This window comes from Lathamus discolor, chromosome 6, assembly GCF_037157495.1.
Source record: "Lathamus discolor isolate bLatDis1 chromosome 6, bLatDis1.hap1, whole genome shotgun sequence".
NCBI classification, from domain to species: Eukaryota; Metazoa; Chordata; class Aves; order Psittaciformes; family Psittacidae; genus Lathamus; species Lathamus discolor.
The window spans coordinates 70519880-70537146 of record NC_088889.1 but is presented as its reverse complement, the minus strand read 5'-3'; the positions used below and the strand labels follow the sequence as shown (position 1 = coordinate 70537146).

The 17267-nt window shown below is 40.5% G+C and overlaps 1 protein-coding gene across 7 annotated transcripts in view; it reads right to left on the bottom strand.

Annotated features, from left to right (window-relative positions):
* Window positions 1-17267, bottom strand: part of ANO1 (anoctamin 1) — an 82140-nt gene that overhangs the window by 19316 nt on the left and 45557 nt on the right. For 5 of the 7 annotated variants that reach the window (XM_065683463.1, XM_065683460.1, XM_065683457.1 and 2 more), the window contains exons 8-16: window positions 14831-14896; window positions 14285-14340; window positions 12797-12838; window positions 9135-9199; window positions 8433-8567; window positions 7048-7208; window positions 3282-3364; window positions 1291-1302; window positions 441-512 (exon numbers count right to left, since the gene is read on the bottom strand). In XM_065683463.1, coding sequence (XP_065539535.1) covers window positions 441-512; window positions 1291-1302; window positions 3282-3364; window positions 7048-7208; window positions 8433-8567; window positions 9135-9199; window positions 12797-12838; window positions 14285-14340; window positions 14831-14896 — 692 coding nt within the window. The remainder of the gene's footprint in view (window positions 1-440; window positions 513-1290; window positions 1303-3281; window positions 3365-7047; window positions 7209-8432; window positions 8568-9134; window positions 9200-12796; window positions 12839-14284; window positions 14341-14830; window positions 14897-17267) is intronic. The other 2 variants (XM_065683459.1, XM_065683462.1) reach the window with 1 other exon arrangement.

Genomic DNA, 17267 nt, shown 5'->3' with positions numbered 1-17267 from the left:
ATTAGTGTTAATACTCTTCATAAATGCTCTAGTAATGCTTTTATTTACAACCAAAGTCTAGCAAGACAGAGAACTTTCCCTCAGAGGCTTTAGCTACTGAGACCAGCACAGAATGAGATGTTTTGTTACAGGTTTCTCAAACTTGATTCATTAGCCTAAAGGGAGAACCCCTTCAGTCAGGCTCAGTTAGTTTACCTAAGTTACAGTCTTGTGTCTTTAATAAGTACTGAAGCCGTTCTAGACTTGTCAGGTCTAATCAGGTTTTGTCCACTGGTGTACATCAAGTATCCCATGTATGCTGGGACCAAAGACATCTGGAACTTAATGTGCAGTGACTCTGGTTGTTCCCTATTTCTTAGTCTTGGGTCAGTGCCTGCTATAAAGGAACTGCTTCTTTTTCAGTCTTTTCTAAGTGAAACAGATGAATGTTTTTACCATACCTCTTTATGTTTGTGTTCTTTTCTCAGTGATTTTTCTAAAACTTTAGCTTCATACTCCGCTCTTGGATGATCCTGTGAAATAAATCATAGTTAATAAAAAGCAAAACTTATTTACTTTTTATAGCAGATACATATTAACTGTTTGGCAAGTCATTTTCTTGGTGATTTCCAAGTTTTCTAACTAAATTCCAATTCGCTCGGTATGCCATTCACAGCCCTAGAGCAGCAACTACAGAATGATCTGGGCTCACTACCACACACCTAGTTGCAATGCTATGTAGATTAATACCTCAGAGTATAGAGCACAACCTGCAGATATCATGGTTCATACCGAGTAACATTATGATTGGATTTTAATTCTCTTTTTAATATAAATTAGAGTTTGCATGTCATTGACTGTAATTTCAGTGAGGGGAACATTTATCTGCTGTAAGTATATAAATACTGGGCTTTGGGATCTCAGAAAATTGTCCATTTGGGGTCTTCCCCTAATCCTGTCTGGGGCAGCATCCACAGATTACCCAGGGCGTTGAAGTAGAGGATGTAAGAAGCACTCAGAAGTAAGAGTCAGCCAAAAGATTCAGAAAGATTCACAGATTCAGAATTCAGGATAATTTTGCATTTACAAAAGACTCAGAATTCACAAGTATGCATTGGATGGGAAACAGAATGGAGTTGAAAAAAGTCTGAACAAGTGGAGAAGGGGAGGGTATAAAGGCAAAGAAATCAGTGGGAGGTCTAAAGAAAATCTGATGCTCAAAAAGAAGAGGTGAAGATCAAAAGGTGGGATTCATCAGTGGACATGTAATAAAAAAGGCAAGAGCAATTAAAAACAAAATGTTTTCCAAACCTTGACTGCCTCCTTCAGGAAACCAGAAAAAAACATGAAAAACAAAGGAGAAAAAAAAAACAACAAAAAACAAGAAACAAAAATTTGATTACAGAATGTTGCAGATCATATTGGACTTATATTTTAAAAATCACATGAAACAAGCATAGGCACAGTGGATGGCTAGACACTACCAGAAAATACCAGTTTACTCCCGTTCTATACCATTTAATAATATTACTGTAAGTAACTGTATTGACTAGAATCACAGACTGGTTTGTATTAGAAGGGACCTTAAAGCTCACCCAGTTCCAATCCCCTGCCATGGGCAGGGACACCTTCCACTAGACCAGGTTGCTCCAAGCCCCATCCAACCTGGCTTTGAACACTGCCAGGGATGGGGCAGCCACAGGTTCTCTGGGCAACCTGTGCCAGTGCCTCACCACCCTCACAGGAAACAATTTCTGTCTAAGATCTCATCTCAGTCTCCCCTCTGTCAGGTTAAAGCCATTCCCCCTTGTCCTGTCCCTACAGGCCCTTGTAAAAGTATAAACTAGGTGTCCCTAAAAACACCAGGTGAGACACTTTGGGATTCTGCCTGTCCTTTGAAACGCTGATCCTTCAACATATTAATAGCTAAAGTATCACCCAAATCAGCATAGGAGGGGCTTAAATTAATTGCCAAATCAATGACTTTGTTATCTAGCATTGACTACACAAAATAAAGAATAAAATACACTGTATTAAAAGCTGCTGGTTTTGTGGTGTAGAGCTCTGAACTCAGACATGAAGGGAACAGACATCAGAAAGATACAGTTAATCCTTTCTACTTTCATGTATGCTAACAACAAGTTACCAAAAATAAGAGAGCAGTATAGTATCCAGGAAATAAATCCCTATAGGCTGTCCCAGGAAAATAGGTATGATCTAGCTAAGCATGCATAAATATATTATGAAGGAGATAAACATATTAAGAGGAAATAATTCAAGAAGAAAAATTCTAGGGGTGAGAGGAACAAGAACTGTGCCAGGCTTTTCAAGCTGCATAGTGTAAAACCCAGGGCTCATGAGGTTTCCAGTTTCACGTGAGCAGTATTTGTTGTGTATCTATTTAGAACATCTAGAGATATGACAAGGGCGGTCATACTTCTTTTAATAATAACAACAGTAAGAAAAGAGCCAGCAGCCAGCCAACAACATATGACAGGAAAATGGCAGGGCTTCTGCCACCTCTGAAGTGCAGTAAGTCCAGGGCAAGGCCTCCAGGTCTCCTCCTTTGTAAAGTGATAACGTTAAAGATGAAAAGGTGGGATACAGCTTCTCAGCTGGCTAAGGATTTCCCCTCCTTTTCTTCTAAAACATCACTGATTTTTAAGACCTTTTCTTCTTTACTGATTTAGCCTTTTCCCCTTCATTCTATTCAGTACATGTAGTATAAACCTGGCTAGGGATATTATTATTTTTGTATTAGCCAACACAAAAAATCCACAACCTCTGCACTGTGTTCCTCCCATTGCCCCAAGCCCACATGTCTGGAAATATTTTCTTCGGTATTTTCCAAGTCAGGGCTTGATCCTGCATCGTTAACAGGAATTTTTCAGTGGTGGTTTTTTTTTTTACAATGCTGTAACTTTAGCATCCTCAAAATGTTCATTTCTGATTTACAGCAGTGTGAGCTGAATGAGGTCCTTAACTGTTAGCACCCTGACATCAGCACAGCAGTGAGGTCTGAGCTGTATATTCCATGCCTACACTGCTAGGCGTGACCCAACTACACACTTTAGGATTGGATTTTGTGGCTATATAATTATATTTCTATGGCTACAAGATGTACTAGTCATACCCTTGCTATAAAAACCTCAAATAGTTCATGTACAGAGAATTTCCTTTCTTCTAAATGACTCAGCCACCCCAAGAGCTGTTCCCCGTGAGGCAATGTCTATCAGCTCAGGGCAAGGAGCTATGGGTAACGCCAGAGTGGAAGTCAAAGAGCCAGAACTGAAGGGACAAACCTCCTCCTCTTCAAACCCAGTCAGGTCCCACCTGTAGTTGAGACGCATCTGTTTTCTCTTCCAGTGTTCCATAAAGGTGGCAGCTGAAACAACAGTTTAACAATTAGTTTATTTTTACCGCTGGGATTTGTCTTAGGAGGGATGCCAGCCATGCTCCACATTGCCTCAGTCTGAGGAGGTGCAATATTGTGTCATATCCCACAGGTTATCTTAATTTTTATTACTGTTTCACTCACCATTAATATCCTCTACCTAGGAAATGCTGATGTGCTAGGAGCCAAACTTTGTATCTAGGTAAGCTAAAAGAAAGGGCATTTGTTACATCCACAGCTTTACGTAGAAAGATGCCTACAACTTTTCAGAAGTCTAAGAAACCCAGACTTACTGAAATATTTGTTGGTGTGACTAATGATATTGTTAGTCTTCATCTGCATATAACTCCATCTGTAAGTCCAAACAAACCTGTGTTTTATCTGTACGAAATATGAATTATATAACTAGCCTTGTACTGGTGGTACAGTTATTCCCTCAAAGACATCAAGATAAAGCATTTTGATATCGTTATAATTACATCCATCTAGTGGTCTTCATAGCATGGTTATCTCTAATCATCACACCTAAACCCAAATAGTCATGGCAGTGTGAAAGCTGCATGTGGGCAGGCTATTAAAGAGGAAGGCTTTAAGGGTTTTTATCATTAAAACACTGTAATTTTTTTTTGATGGAGAAGATTTACAGACAAGAAACCTAATTCAAGCAATTCTTGAGCCCAAGTGAATGATTGAGGTCTGTATCAGTCTATCTGCCTCTGAGACTAAGCGAATTCTCAGAGGACACATTTAGATGCTGGGAATACACCACTGCTGTATAATAAGTAAGTGATTATGGAAGAGAGAAGTCTACTGAGAAATGGTGCTCCCAGAGGAGTTTCCTGCAGTGAGTATTAACAGATGTGCTCAGAAACATTCATATCCAGAAAAAACAGAGGCAGGGAGAGGGTAAGAAAGTTGAATTAAGAGGAAAGGACACCCTCATGACTGGAACCAGGCGAGGGTCACGACATTCATTTGCTTTCCAAGCAAAACTCTCTGTGCAAAACATACAACTGAACCTCTATACAAATGATTGGCTCCCTATAAACTGGGATGGCCACACCGGTGTCTTAAGAGGGTCTGTGTCATCGTCTTGGAATTGCCTCCCCTCTCCCCACCGCCGGCAGTTCTCACACCAGTGTCTGCAACTTCAACAGACAGTGGAAAGAGGGAAAATTAAGATGTTGTTTCTTAGTGCTACTCAAAATCCGTCTGTAGCACTGACTTATACCAGTGCAAAATGAAAAGGCTGCATCTGAAACCCAGCCAGCCCATTCCAAAAGCTCCCAGTGAACATGCCAGGTAGTGATGCCACTTTGCCAAGTCCACCTGCATCATCACATTTCATCTGGGCCCATAAGCATAAGTGGAACTTAAAAATTCCCCATGGTTACTGTCCAGATGATCTTATCTGGATTCTCTGACGTTTTTAATGCCGTTTAATACCAAACAGCACTGGGCCACAGTCCATGTTTAATGCTGAACTTCTGACCAGGGTTCAGTTCGCTGCCATAGCTGTTTTAATGCTCATGTGAGTGAAGTTTTCCAGGGTGTTACAATACCACCACGATACAAAGAAAGCCTGGCAAAATGTTTGCTCACAATCATACCCCTGAACGTGGGCTCATTTTCTTGCTATGCTAAGGAGGAAACCCAAGTAACCTCCTCTTCCTCAACTCTTCAACTGCACATGAACCTAATAAAACTTCTCTTTATGGGCAGAGGTGCTCACAAACAGCACCACAGACTCCATGCTCCATGTGTGCCTATGTTTAGAGACAGATAGTTTTGATTGAGACTACTTCCTTAGAACATAAAGCGCTCATTTCATTTTTATTTTAAACCATTTAGACAAATCCTTCAGACAGGAAATTTCCACTAATCCAATTCAGAACTATGTGGACAAAGTCCTGAATTCAAAACGACCTCTTTGAAACAACATTTGAGTTTATATGATATTGTACCACAATAAAATTTTATGTTGACCCTGAAAAACTTGAGGGATTTCACATCCCACTCGTAAGCTCTCTCAAATATTAAGCCTGCTTCTGCACAGAGCACAGAAACTGGCTTCTGCCAATGTGCCTTGCTTTGCCCAAGAATGTAAAAATAAGGATGGATGGACCCCTAGTTGTTTGCTAAGGAAAGGGAGGGAAACAGCATTACTTTTTGAACAACAGTATTATATGCCAAGAGTCATGTGGAATTCACTTTAACGGTAAATAAGGGAGACCAAAACTGATACTTGACTCTCTCTGTGGGAGAATCAGACTATTTAAAGTCTCTGACACTGCATCCTGCTGTGGGGTGTATCGCATTTCTCCCTGTATGCTACACGGCAAGATGATGATCTGTAAGATAGTGATCCCTCCTCTCTTCTGTGAAGCTAGTTGAGTTCAACTTCCCAGCACCACTTCCCAGCTTTCCCTCTGAACCTGCCATGCTCCAACTCCCCCACTGTTCCCAAAATCCCTCTGCAGGACTCTCCTTGTTCTTTTCATTATGGTACTTGATAATGCTGTTAGCACTGCATCATTACATCATTATCTCAAATGAAGACCTTGATCAAAATTATGTTGAATGGTACTAAAATCAGTTCAGATGAAGGGTAATGTAAGAATGGTTCCCTACATATGAGAACAAATAAAAACTCAGGCTATAGTTTTCAGATTAAATATAAGCCAAAACAGGTTATTATTCCTCTGTACAGGAAGGGCAAACATCATCTTGTGCTGCTCTCCTTGTCTGTGGGAATATGTGGCCAAACTGCAAAACTGGTGGATATAATACACATTTTCCTGTTCTCTGAAGCCTTTATAGGGCTCCCAGTTACAAACACAAGTTTTAGCACCCCATCAGTTTCCATTTATCTTAACAGGCCCTCTTGGTCCCCAGCAAAGATAACTGAAGGCTCCTCTCCTCCAGAACCCATGCTGGAGGAACCACGGGGATCTCCCTGGGGGAGGAGAAAAGCCCTCAATAACCATTACTGAAGATAAATATTTCATGAGAGGGTTAATATTTTTAACCAAGTTTGACAGATATGCCAAAAAAGGTTAAAGTGACGTGCTCAAAGTGCAAGGGCAGACAGCATCCAGAAAAATACCTCTAATACCACCATTATTGCTTCATAGTCTACATGCATGATGTCTGCCTGCTTAATTGCATCTCAGAACACACTCAGGAATCAATGTTGGTTTCTCCTGAGACACCAAAGGCCATTACACTTCCCTGTGGAGCCCCCCTCTCAGCCCCAGAGTACATTAATATATTTCTTCTGTAATGCTCTAAAGTGCAAGCTGGCTCTGCAAATAGGTTTGGGTTATTTATTTATATATTTATGTTTTGGCAAGCTGTGCAATCCCGTTAATGAAATTTTGACATACCACACAGCAGTTTTATGACAGATGCTTAACAGTTTCATTTGACATTCATCTTGAGCAACTTTGTGAATTTTAGCTTTAAGTCCAGAATATAAATTTGGGGGTGACAGTTTCATGGGGAAAAAAAAAATGAAAAAAAAAATGGAAAAAAAAAAAGGAAAGACAAAAAAAAATATAAGTTATTCATATAATTAACTGCCTGAGTATAAATAAACCACTTTATCTCTTCTGTTTCTTCCTGTTGTATTTTAAAAAATTAAAATCTTAACACAAAGGCATGTATCTTCTTACCCCAGAGAGCCATGAAGACTGAGAAGAAGACGGTTGCAGGGTTATCAAACAGATGACTTGCACGAGCAGTCGCGCAAGCAGAGCTCATCTTCCAGTAACTGCATGTTCTGTCACACAAGGGACACATGGTGATGTTGTTTCTCTGGTCACACATTTCCATACTGCAAAGAAGCAACAAGATAGAGAAAAAGCGTGGTCATTTTGGCCCCATCTTCCATGTTCCACTGATCTTTCCTCCTTCGCACAGCATCTACTTCTGGTTTGTAGGCCCAGCAGATCCTACCCTCCCAGTGCTTCCCAGCCTTGCTTCAGTGAGTGGCTCTGCCCACAACCTACCCCATTGTAGGGGCTGAAATTCTCACACAAGGCTGCTGTCTTCCTCCATCCCTAGCCCTACTTGTTTTCCAGGGAATAGGAGAGATGCAGTATGAAATGCATAAGGCTCTATGCTCTTTACTATAGGGTCTTACAGTAAAAAAAAAAAACAACCCAACAAAACTTGAAATTAAAAATCATTCTGGTTTTGAAATACTAACTACAGCAATAGATAAGGGACAAGGGAAGTGCTGAGGATCAAGAGTCTGGAGTTCAACCAACTTCTCTTCTACGCACTCCATCTGTGAAACAGCAACAGCAAACCTCCCTTTGACTTTCTTCAGCTGCTGGAAGCAGTACAAAGCAATCTTCGCGAACAAAAAAACCCATCTATTTTTTGATATCCATTATCTGCTTTGTTACTCAGGGCTTATGGTTGCAGTACAAACTGTGTAATTTTCATCTTCAGCTGATGATACAGGCTGGGCAAATAATGCTAAATCATAGGGTTTTAAAAACATTATAATATAAAACTTATTAAAATGAAAAATAGTACAATGTCAAGATTTTGTTAAATCTGATCACAGCAGCTTATTTAAGGCATGTATATTCTTGATTCACCTTCATGTCACACAATGCCTTCTGCAGCATTTTATGATGGCAAGCACTAAACTCTATCATTAGCAGTATTTTGTGGTTTGTTTTAACATAATGATCTGAGTTAGGGAAAAAAACCCAACAACCACCTCAGCAACCAGCCAAGAATTATTTTTAGCACATCAATGCAAATTGCACAAGTCAATTTAACAATAGATGATAATGATTTAAAACCGTGCTGCAGTTCTGCTGCCTGCTCTCAGCCCTTGAGAGAGCTCCATAGCTTACTGCCAGCAGGAATCAGTGGGACTGCAAACTCGCCATGGGCAGGGACACCTTCCAGTAGACCAAGCTGCTCCAAGTCCCGTCCAAGCTGGCCTTGAACACTTCAGTAACAAAACATTTCTAGAGAAAGGTACCTTTGAGTTTCTAGTGGCCTCTGATAATAGAACTTGTTTATTTCTTTAGTTTACCTAGGTATATTCTCATCCACTGTTGCACAGCCATATAGGAAAACGATAATCCCAACAACTGAAGCTGGAATAAGCATCTGTGTATAAACTCCCAGCCAGGCAAAATATAGTCCAATCTTCTCTCCAAAGTACTTTCTGAAATACATTTTAAAAAGAGAATTGAGAGAGATAAATGTTTTCTATTTCTTAAAATATAACATGGCTAAAATTACAAATTGCAGCTGGATTAAGCATGGACAAAGTAAGAGCCAGTGACCTGTGGGAATTTTTGTCTTCTCAGAGGACTTTCTTTCTCATGATGCTTGGAATTAATCCAGCAATAGAGGCACCATGAAAGTAAATCAGTCAGACTAGTAATTTTTTTCCCCTGTGTTTCTGCTGTGTAAATTGGTATCTTTGGATCTTCTGTGAGCAAATCCTCCTAAAAAAGCATCACATTTTCTTCAGAGAGTCTCAGCTCTCACCGTGAGCAAACAAAATTCATTAAAAATATATCACCTGCAAGCTTTCACACTAGGTGGGATACATCAGCATGCCTCTAAAAGGAGAAAACTCCTTTTCTCCCAATGAATGTCCCATTCTCTGGAATCCCCCAGGGTGGCATTGAAGGCAGCATCCCTGTGGGGACATTCACAAAAGCATTGCCATGCACAGGTTCAAGTGTTCCCCATGGAAACATGACAGGAAGGGCTGAACTCTCACCTCACCAGGTCAATTGGCTGGTACTTGTAAAAGACACCATAGCTCGCCCACTCCTCACACAGGAGCTGTGAAACAGAAAGGCAAAAGAGAAAGCTAAAGCACTTGGACATGAACATTTTCTCTTTTGGGCCCAGCAAACTGCAGAGCCCAGGCTGTGGATCCAGTCTCACCACTTTGCGGTTTCAACCCATCATCTGCCAATACACACAGAGTGCATTAAGTATTAAAAACAAATTTGATGATTTGGCATGCTGTAATACAGTGATGAATTCTAGTACATTAAAAGGCTCTTCAGCAACTGGATTGATGGATAACTATAGCAGGGACAGGGAGAGTAGTCCTGATTTTATGATCTGTAGAAGGCATCTAGCAGAAAGGATGTGAAAGATGGACATGCTTTGACTTAGAAGACAAAAAAAACCAAAACCTAGAATGAACTGTTTTGTTTTCACTATACAAGCTATTATATTCATCATCCATCAAGAGGTGCTGTGCAGAGGCACCTCAAAGGCTGCATTTAGGAGGTTTTCAGCTTTAAAACTAACAGAACACAATGATTTCCACTTATCCTTTTGGTTAGAATAGAGGCCAAGGAAAACAATGATCCCCATTAGTGATTTATAAAATTGAGTCCCTCACAAATATAGGTTCTTCTGAGACCTTCAACTTAACTTTTACTTCATAAAATACATAAAATAGTACTTCTCAGGTCTGATTTTTTCTTAATTCAGTTCAGCTAACAGAGTGAACAAGAAGTAAGCATGCATACAAAAATACTGGAGAAGACAAACTGTGCTTGCTGGCCACCCAGCATCACCTCCTGTGTGGAACAGAGGGAAAATAAGCTTGAGATCTGCTTGTGAAGTCAGGTCTCCCTTCACTGCTTTTCTCCCCGCTTCAATGCAGTGACATAAACTTGGTAGCAGGATGTTCCTGGACTAACTACTGATATTTCAGAGAGATGCTTTGATGGTCACTTCTGTTTTCATTAATTCATCTAGCTACTTTTCCCAAGTGTAAGAGCATAAACTGATTAGTGCTGAAGTATTCATTTTTGTCAAGCATTGGGTAAAAAAAGCAAAAGAAAAAAAAAAAGGCAGAAAAATTCAGAGCTTGGTTATATAAGCATCCAGCGGTGTGTGAGGGCTGCACAACCAGCCCAGATGTGGAAGAAACTACAACAGGGAACCGAGACCTAATCTAGTTCATAGAATCCAACACTGCTTTGTGCTGGAAGGGATCTTAAAGCTCATTCAGTTCCAACCCCCTGCCATGGGCAGGGACACCTCCCACTAGACCAGGTTGCTCCAAGCCCCATCCAACCTGGCCTTGAACACTGCCAGGGATGGGGCAGACGCAGCTTCTCTGGGCACCCTGTGCCAGCGCCTCACCACCTTTGTAGCGAAGAGTATATTAAGATTAATCTTGTTCATAGAAGAATAGACCAAACAGGATGTTTTGCTTCAGTCGGTAGGCTATTTTATCATGAGAAGCTTGACAGATGTCAGCCTCCTCCATCTCTCCAGTGAAATGCCTGCTGCTGCCTGGGTCCATTCCTACTTCTTGCCTTTTATCACAGAGAAGTCATGCAGCCAACAGCATTTCTACAGCAGTTCTGCAATCCTCCTGCCAAAGCACTAACACACACTTTCCAAGCTGAACTGCTGTGCTTCTTGTGCAAATGGATTAAATCATGCAAAGTATTACAACTTCTTTACTCTTACAGAAATACCACGTCAAAATCCAAGTGGAGTGTGGATTTTGCCCTCTGCTATCCCAGATCATTAACCTGTATTAGTTTCCTCACAATAGGAAGAGCAGAGACTGAAACTAAAGGCAAGCCTTTATTAAACAACATCCTTGCAAATTTTGTTTTTATTCTGCTTTAAGTTTCTTGCAACCATATTTTCGAACAGTTTAAGGCCAGCTGCCTATGCCTGGGAACAGTTAATAACAGTTAATAATTTGCACATCCTTGTGCACTAGCTAAGACCCTCTTATTATTTATTTTTACTTCATTTTTACAAGCTAAGTTTGTGCTGGCTATTAGATTATTTTTCTGTGACCTAAACTGGTCAGGCATATCAGGAAAATGCTAAACTAAGGAAATTTTGCATCAGTGCCATGTTTTAATTTTGTACAACATTCAAGCTAAATTTGTGCCTAAAGTACAAATGAATTCTCTCATTTATCCTGACATTTATCAGCCTGATACTCAAAGTACAGCTTCAAAGACAAGATTAAAGGAGATCAGTGCACAAGCCCTAAATATTTACTTCCTTTCTATGCCTCAAATCTTTAATTTTGTTGTTAAAAAAGGCACAAGCCTGGCCTGGCACGGGATTAGATTAAAGAAAGCTTCAAGAAACCAGAAGAGACGTGCCAAAACACACCGAAAGATTATTTGAGGCAACTGGAGTCAAAAGCCAAGGTGAACTTTTCCAAACACAGAGTGAACTTGTGAAATGAGTGAATTTGTGAAGTTTGAAAAGTTAGTAATAGAGATGATAACCCAGATACTTTGAGAAAACATGGACTTTCATCCAATTTTTGGTTGAGCAATGTGTTGCTTAATAATGAAATGACAGGTATGTGGTATTTTTATCACAAATCAATAGAGGTGGGGAGTGAAAATAAAAGTTGCTGTCTTTTGATGAGCCATTTGCACATTAAGACCCAGAAGACCTTCAGTTTTGGGTACCTATTTTTATATGACCAACCTGAAGGGCTTTAGATCAGCTTTTCCTACTATCTGAATGTCCACAGCATTTCTTTGGAGATGTGACCATGAAACAAACTGTAAAGTTTCAAGTCTAAAAACCTGACATAAATGGCACCCAAATTTAGTGGCTCCTTCTGGGAGAACTGGTTATAATACCTCTACTTCAGATTGTGTGTCATGCACAGACAAAAAGCCTCTCTTCTTTACAGAACTGTGACCGGGAATATGTAGAAATTGTATTAAAGTATTGAATTTACAAAATCAACATTTCTGTAAAGGGTTTGAAAACATTGCCTTTTCTCACGGAAATATTACCTTCTAATAATTCCTACTCATTTTACCACGATAAATTTCTTTCAATGTACAGACAATAAAACAACCATTTCAACCCCAGACTTATGCCAAAAGTGACGCAATGCAGCAGTACACATCCATGGGGCAGTTGCTGGCTGAGCAGCCCACATTAAAGCTTTGCCGAGAATGTCTTATTTCTGATAAATATTCTCCCAATAACTCGTATGCTTATGTTTTCAACTGCCACCCTTATGACCCCACCAGTTCTGATCCTCACACTCCGGATCACAGGAGGTTAATTCAGCAGAGGTTGCAGTGCTGAGCCCAGAGCTCGCCATGGAGCACAGCAGGATTTATGTCAGATACAGATACCAGAATACAACTGAGCGTATTCTCACCAGAGATGGCCCAAAATTACACCATCTGAACTTCAGGAGTTCTATGTCATTGCTGTCAGTACTCTTACCAGCATGGCAAGAAATGTAACATTATAAAAGACCATATTTGGTCAAATTTAAAACTTGGAAAATACTGTATTTCTACTGCTTGGCATTTAGTGGCTTTTTTTTTTTGGTGATATTCCAACAGGTGACTCCTCAGTCTTGGACTCCTGCAAATACATTAAACCCCCTTGATATCAACTTACTTTTCTGTCATTAGGTTCAATATTTTCACCTTCATAGTCACCCTTGAAAAGAAAAAAAAAACAACAGAAAATGTGAGTCAGCCAGTGAGTCTCATCCAGAGCTGCTCTGCATCTTGCATACCCATGTATCCCACTCACCTAATGCATCAAAACCAGAAAAAGCAATCTGTAAAATAATGCTGTATTTTAGGAGGTCATTTGTCATAGCACACTTTGTCTTCTGTTGGCAGGCACATTAAGAAAGAGTAATAATGTCTGTCACTGGGGCAAAAGAAATGAATAAGTGATAAAGGTGGCCTAAAAATGTCAAGGGAAAGGATGTGGTAGTGCCATGGTATTTGGGGTTCAGCTCAGTCCACTTGAAAAAGAAGAGACCAGCTGGGAGAGCTGATCCCTATCTAGACTCTCCAAACACTCAGGGCTGATTAGATTTGAGGTTTTAATTTGGAGCTATTTTTAAATATGATAAAGGAGTAAACCAAGACAGTAACTTATATACAAGACTATCAGTAGCTGTCTAAAGACGTGAGATAAGTATATGCAGAGAAGTTATTTAAACTTTCTTGATTTCTAAGCGATAATGCTGTAGTTTAAGAATGCCTGACATTTATAATAAACATCAGGCAGGTAAAAAGGCTGTTCTGGTCTCAGCTACACCGAGATAAAACACTTGTGAAACCATGCAAGAACAGTGTGAATGAGGGGAGCAGAAAACTAGGAAGACACACTTTATCTTCACATCCCATGCCACAAAACCGGCCCTTGTATGCTCACGCAGGCAGCACATTGTGAGCGGCACGACTGCCACAACACCTTGACATCTGCGAAGCCTCTCTGTAATGGTCTAGTTAAGAGCAAGTGTGTTTGTCAGTTCCAGTTGAACCTGTGCACCTCTAGCAGGATCAAGTAGGAGTGCCACCGAAATTCTCTCTCTCTAGCCCTCTCAATAAACACTACAGTTGAACATACTCCTGACATCTTACTCATCTGCTCAAAAGCAGACTTCAACAGGAAGAAGGTCTGCAGGCACATCCGGTCCCACGAAAGATGTCACTTCAAAGTCTTGCTTATGGCTCTTATGGTCTTTGTACTTGCAAGGAGGATGCCAGGGAGATGTGCCTGAGGGAACTAGCCACTTGCTGCCCCAGGAATAAATATGTTTCCTAGCACTGATGCCAGGGATTGTGGGTGCAGAAGGTCAGCAAATAACAGAAGCATTTCATTTGCTAAGCCACCAAAACAACTCTTCTAATGTTACATTCAAATGTCAGTTATGATCATCAGAGGCAGAACAAAGGTGGGGGATTCATTATAAGCAAACAGAATGATGGAAACAACCTGCAGAAGTTACTGCAGTCGTGATACAGTCAAGCAGGAGGTCATGCCCAAAAACAATCGTGTTTGAGATGATGCCATTAATACATAACACATTAAGGATTTCTTGGTGTCAGGTAGCAGACAGGTAAAATAGATTGCAAGATCACTTACATCATGCAAAGGATACGCAGCACTGTAAACTCCATTGGCAAGCAGGCTGGTGATCCCTTAAAAAATAAAGACATAATAGTTATTTATAATTTTGAGGTGAGACAGTCTCACTTTATCATCCTTCCTGAAGATTTCCCTCAAAATAACAGTCAGATAATGATTTTCCTGCCATCTCATTCCTTTCCATGTAGTTTCATTTTTAATCATATAGGTTATTAAACACGACTCATTTTATGAAATGGAAAACTGCAGAGAGCAAGAGGAAGTCATATATATTTGAGAATCAAGAATTAGAAGCCAATGACTTGAAATTAGTCATTAAAATAAATTGCAATTTTTGAAAAGTCAGTTTGATTGAAGGGCAAGCCTGCAGATTTGAAAGTGTGTAGCAGAAGGCTGGATCACATGAAGAATATGGCTGGAATTGATGGCATATGGGAATACACATCCGCACACATCATCCACACAAAGTTTTGAATTCAGATTTCAGATTGATTAGAGAAATTGTAGGGAAAGCCTTTGCAAAGACCTTGGCGTAATACTCACCATATTTACCACATTTTCGTCTTTTATTTAAAAGGGTAGCTTCCTTCTTTCTTCCCTCTCCTTTCCCTGTTTACACATCCGTTTATTAGTGACATGCATGAGGCTGAAAGCAATTAATGCTTCATGTATAAAATGTATGTGGCAGAAGGAACTTTGAGGAGTCCTGCTTTCACTTGGTGCCAGAGTACAGGTGGGTCGGGAGGACTTAAGATGTAAGTTTGGAGGAGCACAACAGTGAGGGGCTCCCAAAGGTCACTTGGCTGGAATTGGACTTTTGAGGGCTGTAGCCCTCAAAGTGAGAACATCAGAGAAGTAATGTGGTACACTACGACATTACTTCTCTGATGTTCTCTCTGCAGCTGCTGGCATTAATAGAGCTACTTCCAATTACGGTGTATTACCCATATCTGAAGGTGTCATGTTATCTGTGAAGATATATTTGGGGATTTAACATATAGAATCATAGAATAGTTAGGGTTGGAAAGGACCTTAAGATCATCCAGTTCCAACCCCCCTGCCATGGGCAGGGACACCTCACACTAAACCATCCCACCCAAGGCTTCATCCAACCTGGCCTTGAACACCGCCAGGGATGGAGCACTCACAACCTCCCTGGGCAACCGATTCCAGTGTCTCACCACCCTAACAAGAAAGAATTTCCTCCTTATATCCAATTTAAACTTCCCCTGTTTAAGTTTGAACCCGTTACCCCTTGTCTTGTCACTACAGTCCCTGATGAAGAGTCCCTCCCCAGCATCCCTACAGGCCCCCTTCAGGTACTGGAAGGCTGCTATGAGGTCCCCACGCAGCCTTCTCTTCTCCAGGCTGAACAGCCCCAACTTCCTCAGCCTATCTTCATACGGGAGGTGCTCCAGTCCCGTGATCATCCTCGTGGCCCTCCTCTGGACTTGTTCCAACAGTTCCATGTCCTTTTTATGTTGAGGACATCAGAACTGCACACAATACTCCAGGTGAGGTCTCACAAGAGCAGAGTCTTGGGTGCTGAATCAGACTAAGTTGAGTACTTAACGAGACATTAGGCAGAAGCTCTTCCCTGTGAGGGTGGTGAGGCGCTGGCACAGGCTGCCCAGAGAAGCTGTGGCTGCCTCATCCCTGGCAGTGTTCAAGGCCAGGTTGGATGGGGCTTGGAGCAACCTGGTCTAGTGGAAGGTGTCCCGGCCTGTGGCAGGGGGTTGGAACTGGATGAGCTTTAAGGTCCCTTCTAACCCAAACCAGTCTGGGATTCTATGATTCTATACTTGTCTTTGTGCAAGGCTAAGTCCATTAATGCCAATTTATATATTTATATATTTATATATTTATATATTTATATATTTATATATTTATATATTTATATATTTATATATTTATATATTTATATATTTATATATTTATATATATATGGCATCTTGGAGAATTTAAAAAGACTTAGAAAAACTAAAGAAAAAGGATGTACTACAGTATGCTCCATGTTGCCCATCAGTTCATTGCTAAGAGCGTGGGACTAGATTTGGAGGAACAGTGACTATGAACCAGGAAACAGCTCACTGAACAGTGGGTTCACTAAGACTTTTTTGATTGTTCTTGAAATGAGAACTTTTCAAGTTCCTGACCATTTTTGAAATACTAATCGCCTGCTGGAGGAACTGCTCCAGGAGTGCTCAGTATCTTGCAGTATCATTGATTTTCAAAGTTCTATTTAAGATTAGAATAGTACTATGAATTGTCTGCAAATGTCTCCACATATCTGAAGAAACAACTAGTAGGGCTCTGAGACCAAGAGCTACATAGTACCCTTCTACATCTCAGCATTTAACAATAAAGGCACATTGACATTTTCACACATTTTCATACTAAATAACAAAGACTGCAGTGTTCACTAGGCAGCTGCCTTTTTCCTGCTGGGCAGAAGTGTTGCAGCATTATCTGTGTTTGCTCAAATCTGTTTGCCACCTTTGCTGGGTTGTAACCCAGCATTCCAGTGCTGGAACACAAAGGACCTGACTGAGTTAGGCAGAGTGTACCCATGGATGGGCTAGTCTAATGACATTTTATTAGGTATACTGTGTGGCCTTGCTAATCTCAGAATGATTCAGGAATCCTAACACTTTACCTTCCTTTAGCCTCTACCCTATTCAGCTAATCTCTAATGCATTTCCCATTTCTGGACACACACACAAAAAAGAAAGATAAAAATAAATAAATCAAGTTAACCAATTACAAAGCAAGAATTCAAACTGAGCTGTATGACCTTTCCCTTTCAAGAGTGCAAATACGCAATTTCCAATGAAAATGATCCAGCACCAGGCTCAAAAAAGGTCCTGAAAGTCACAGATTAATTTGGATTTCACATGCTACAGGGAAGCAGTTCTGTTAATACTGGCTGAACACCAAAATTTAGTGTATATAAGGACTCAACAATTGTACATTGTATTTT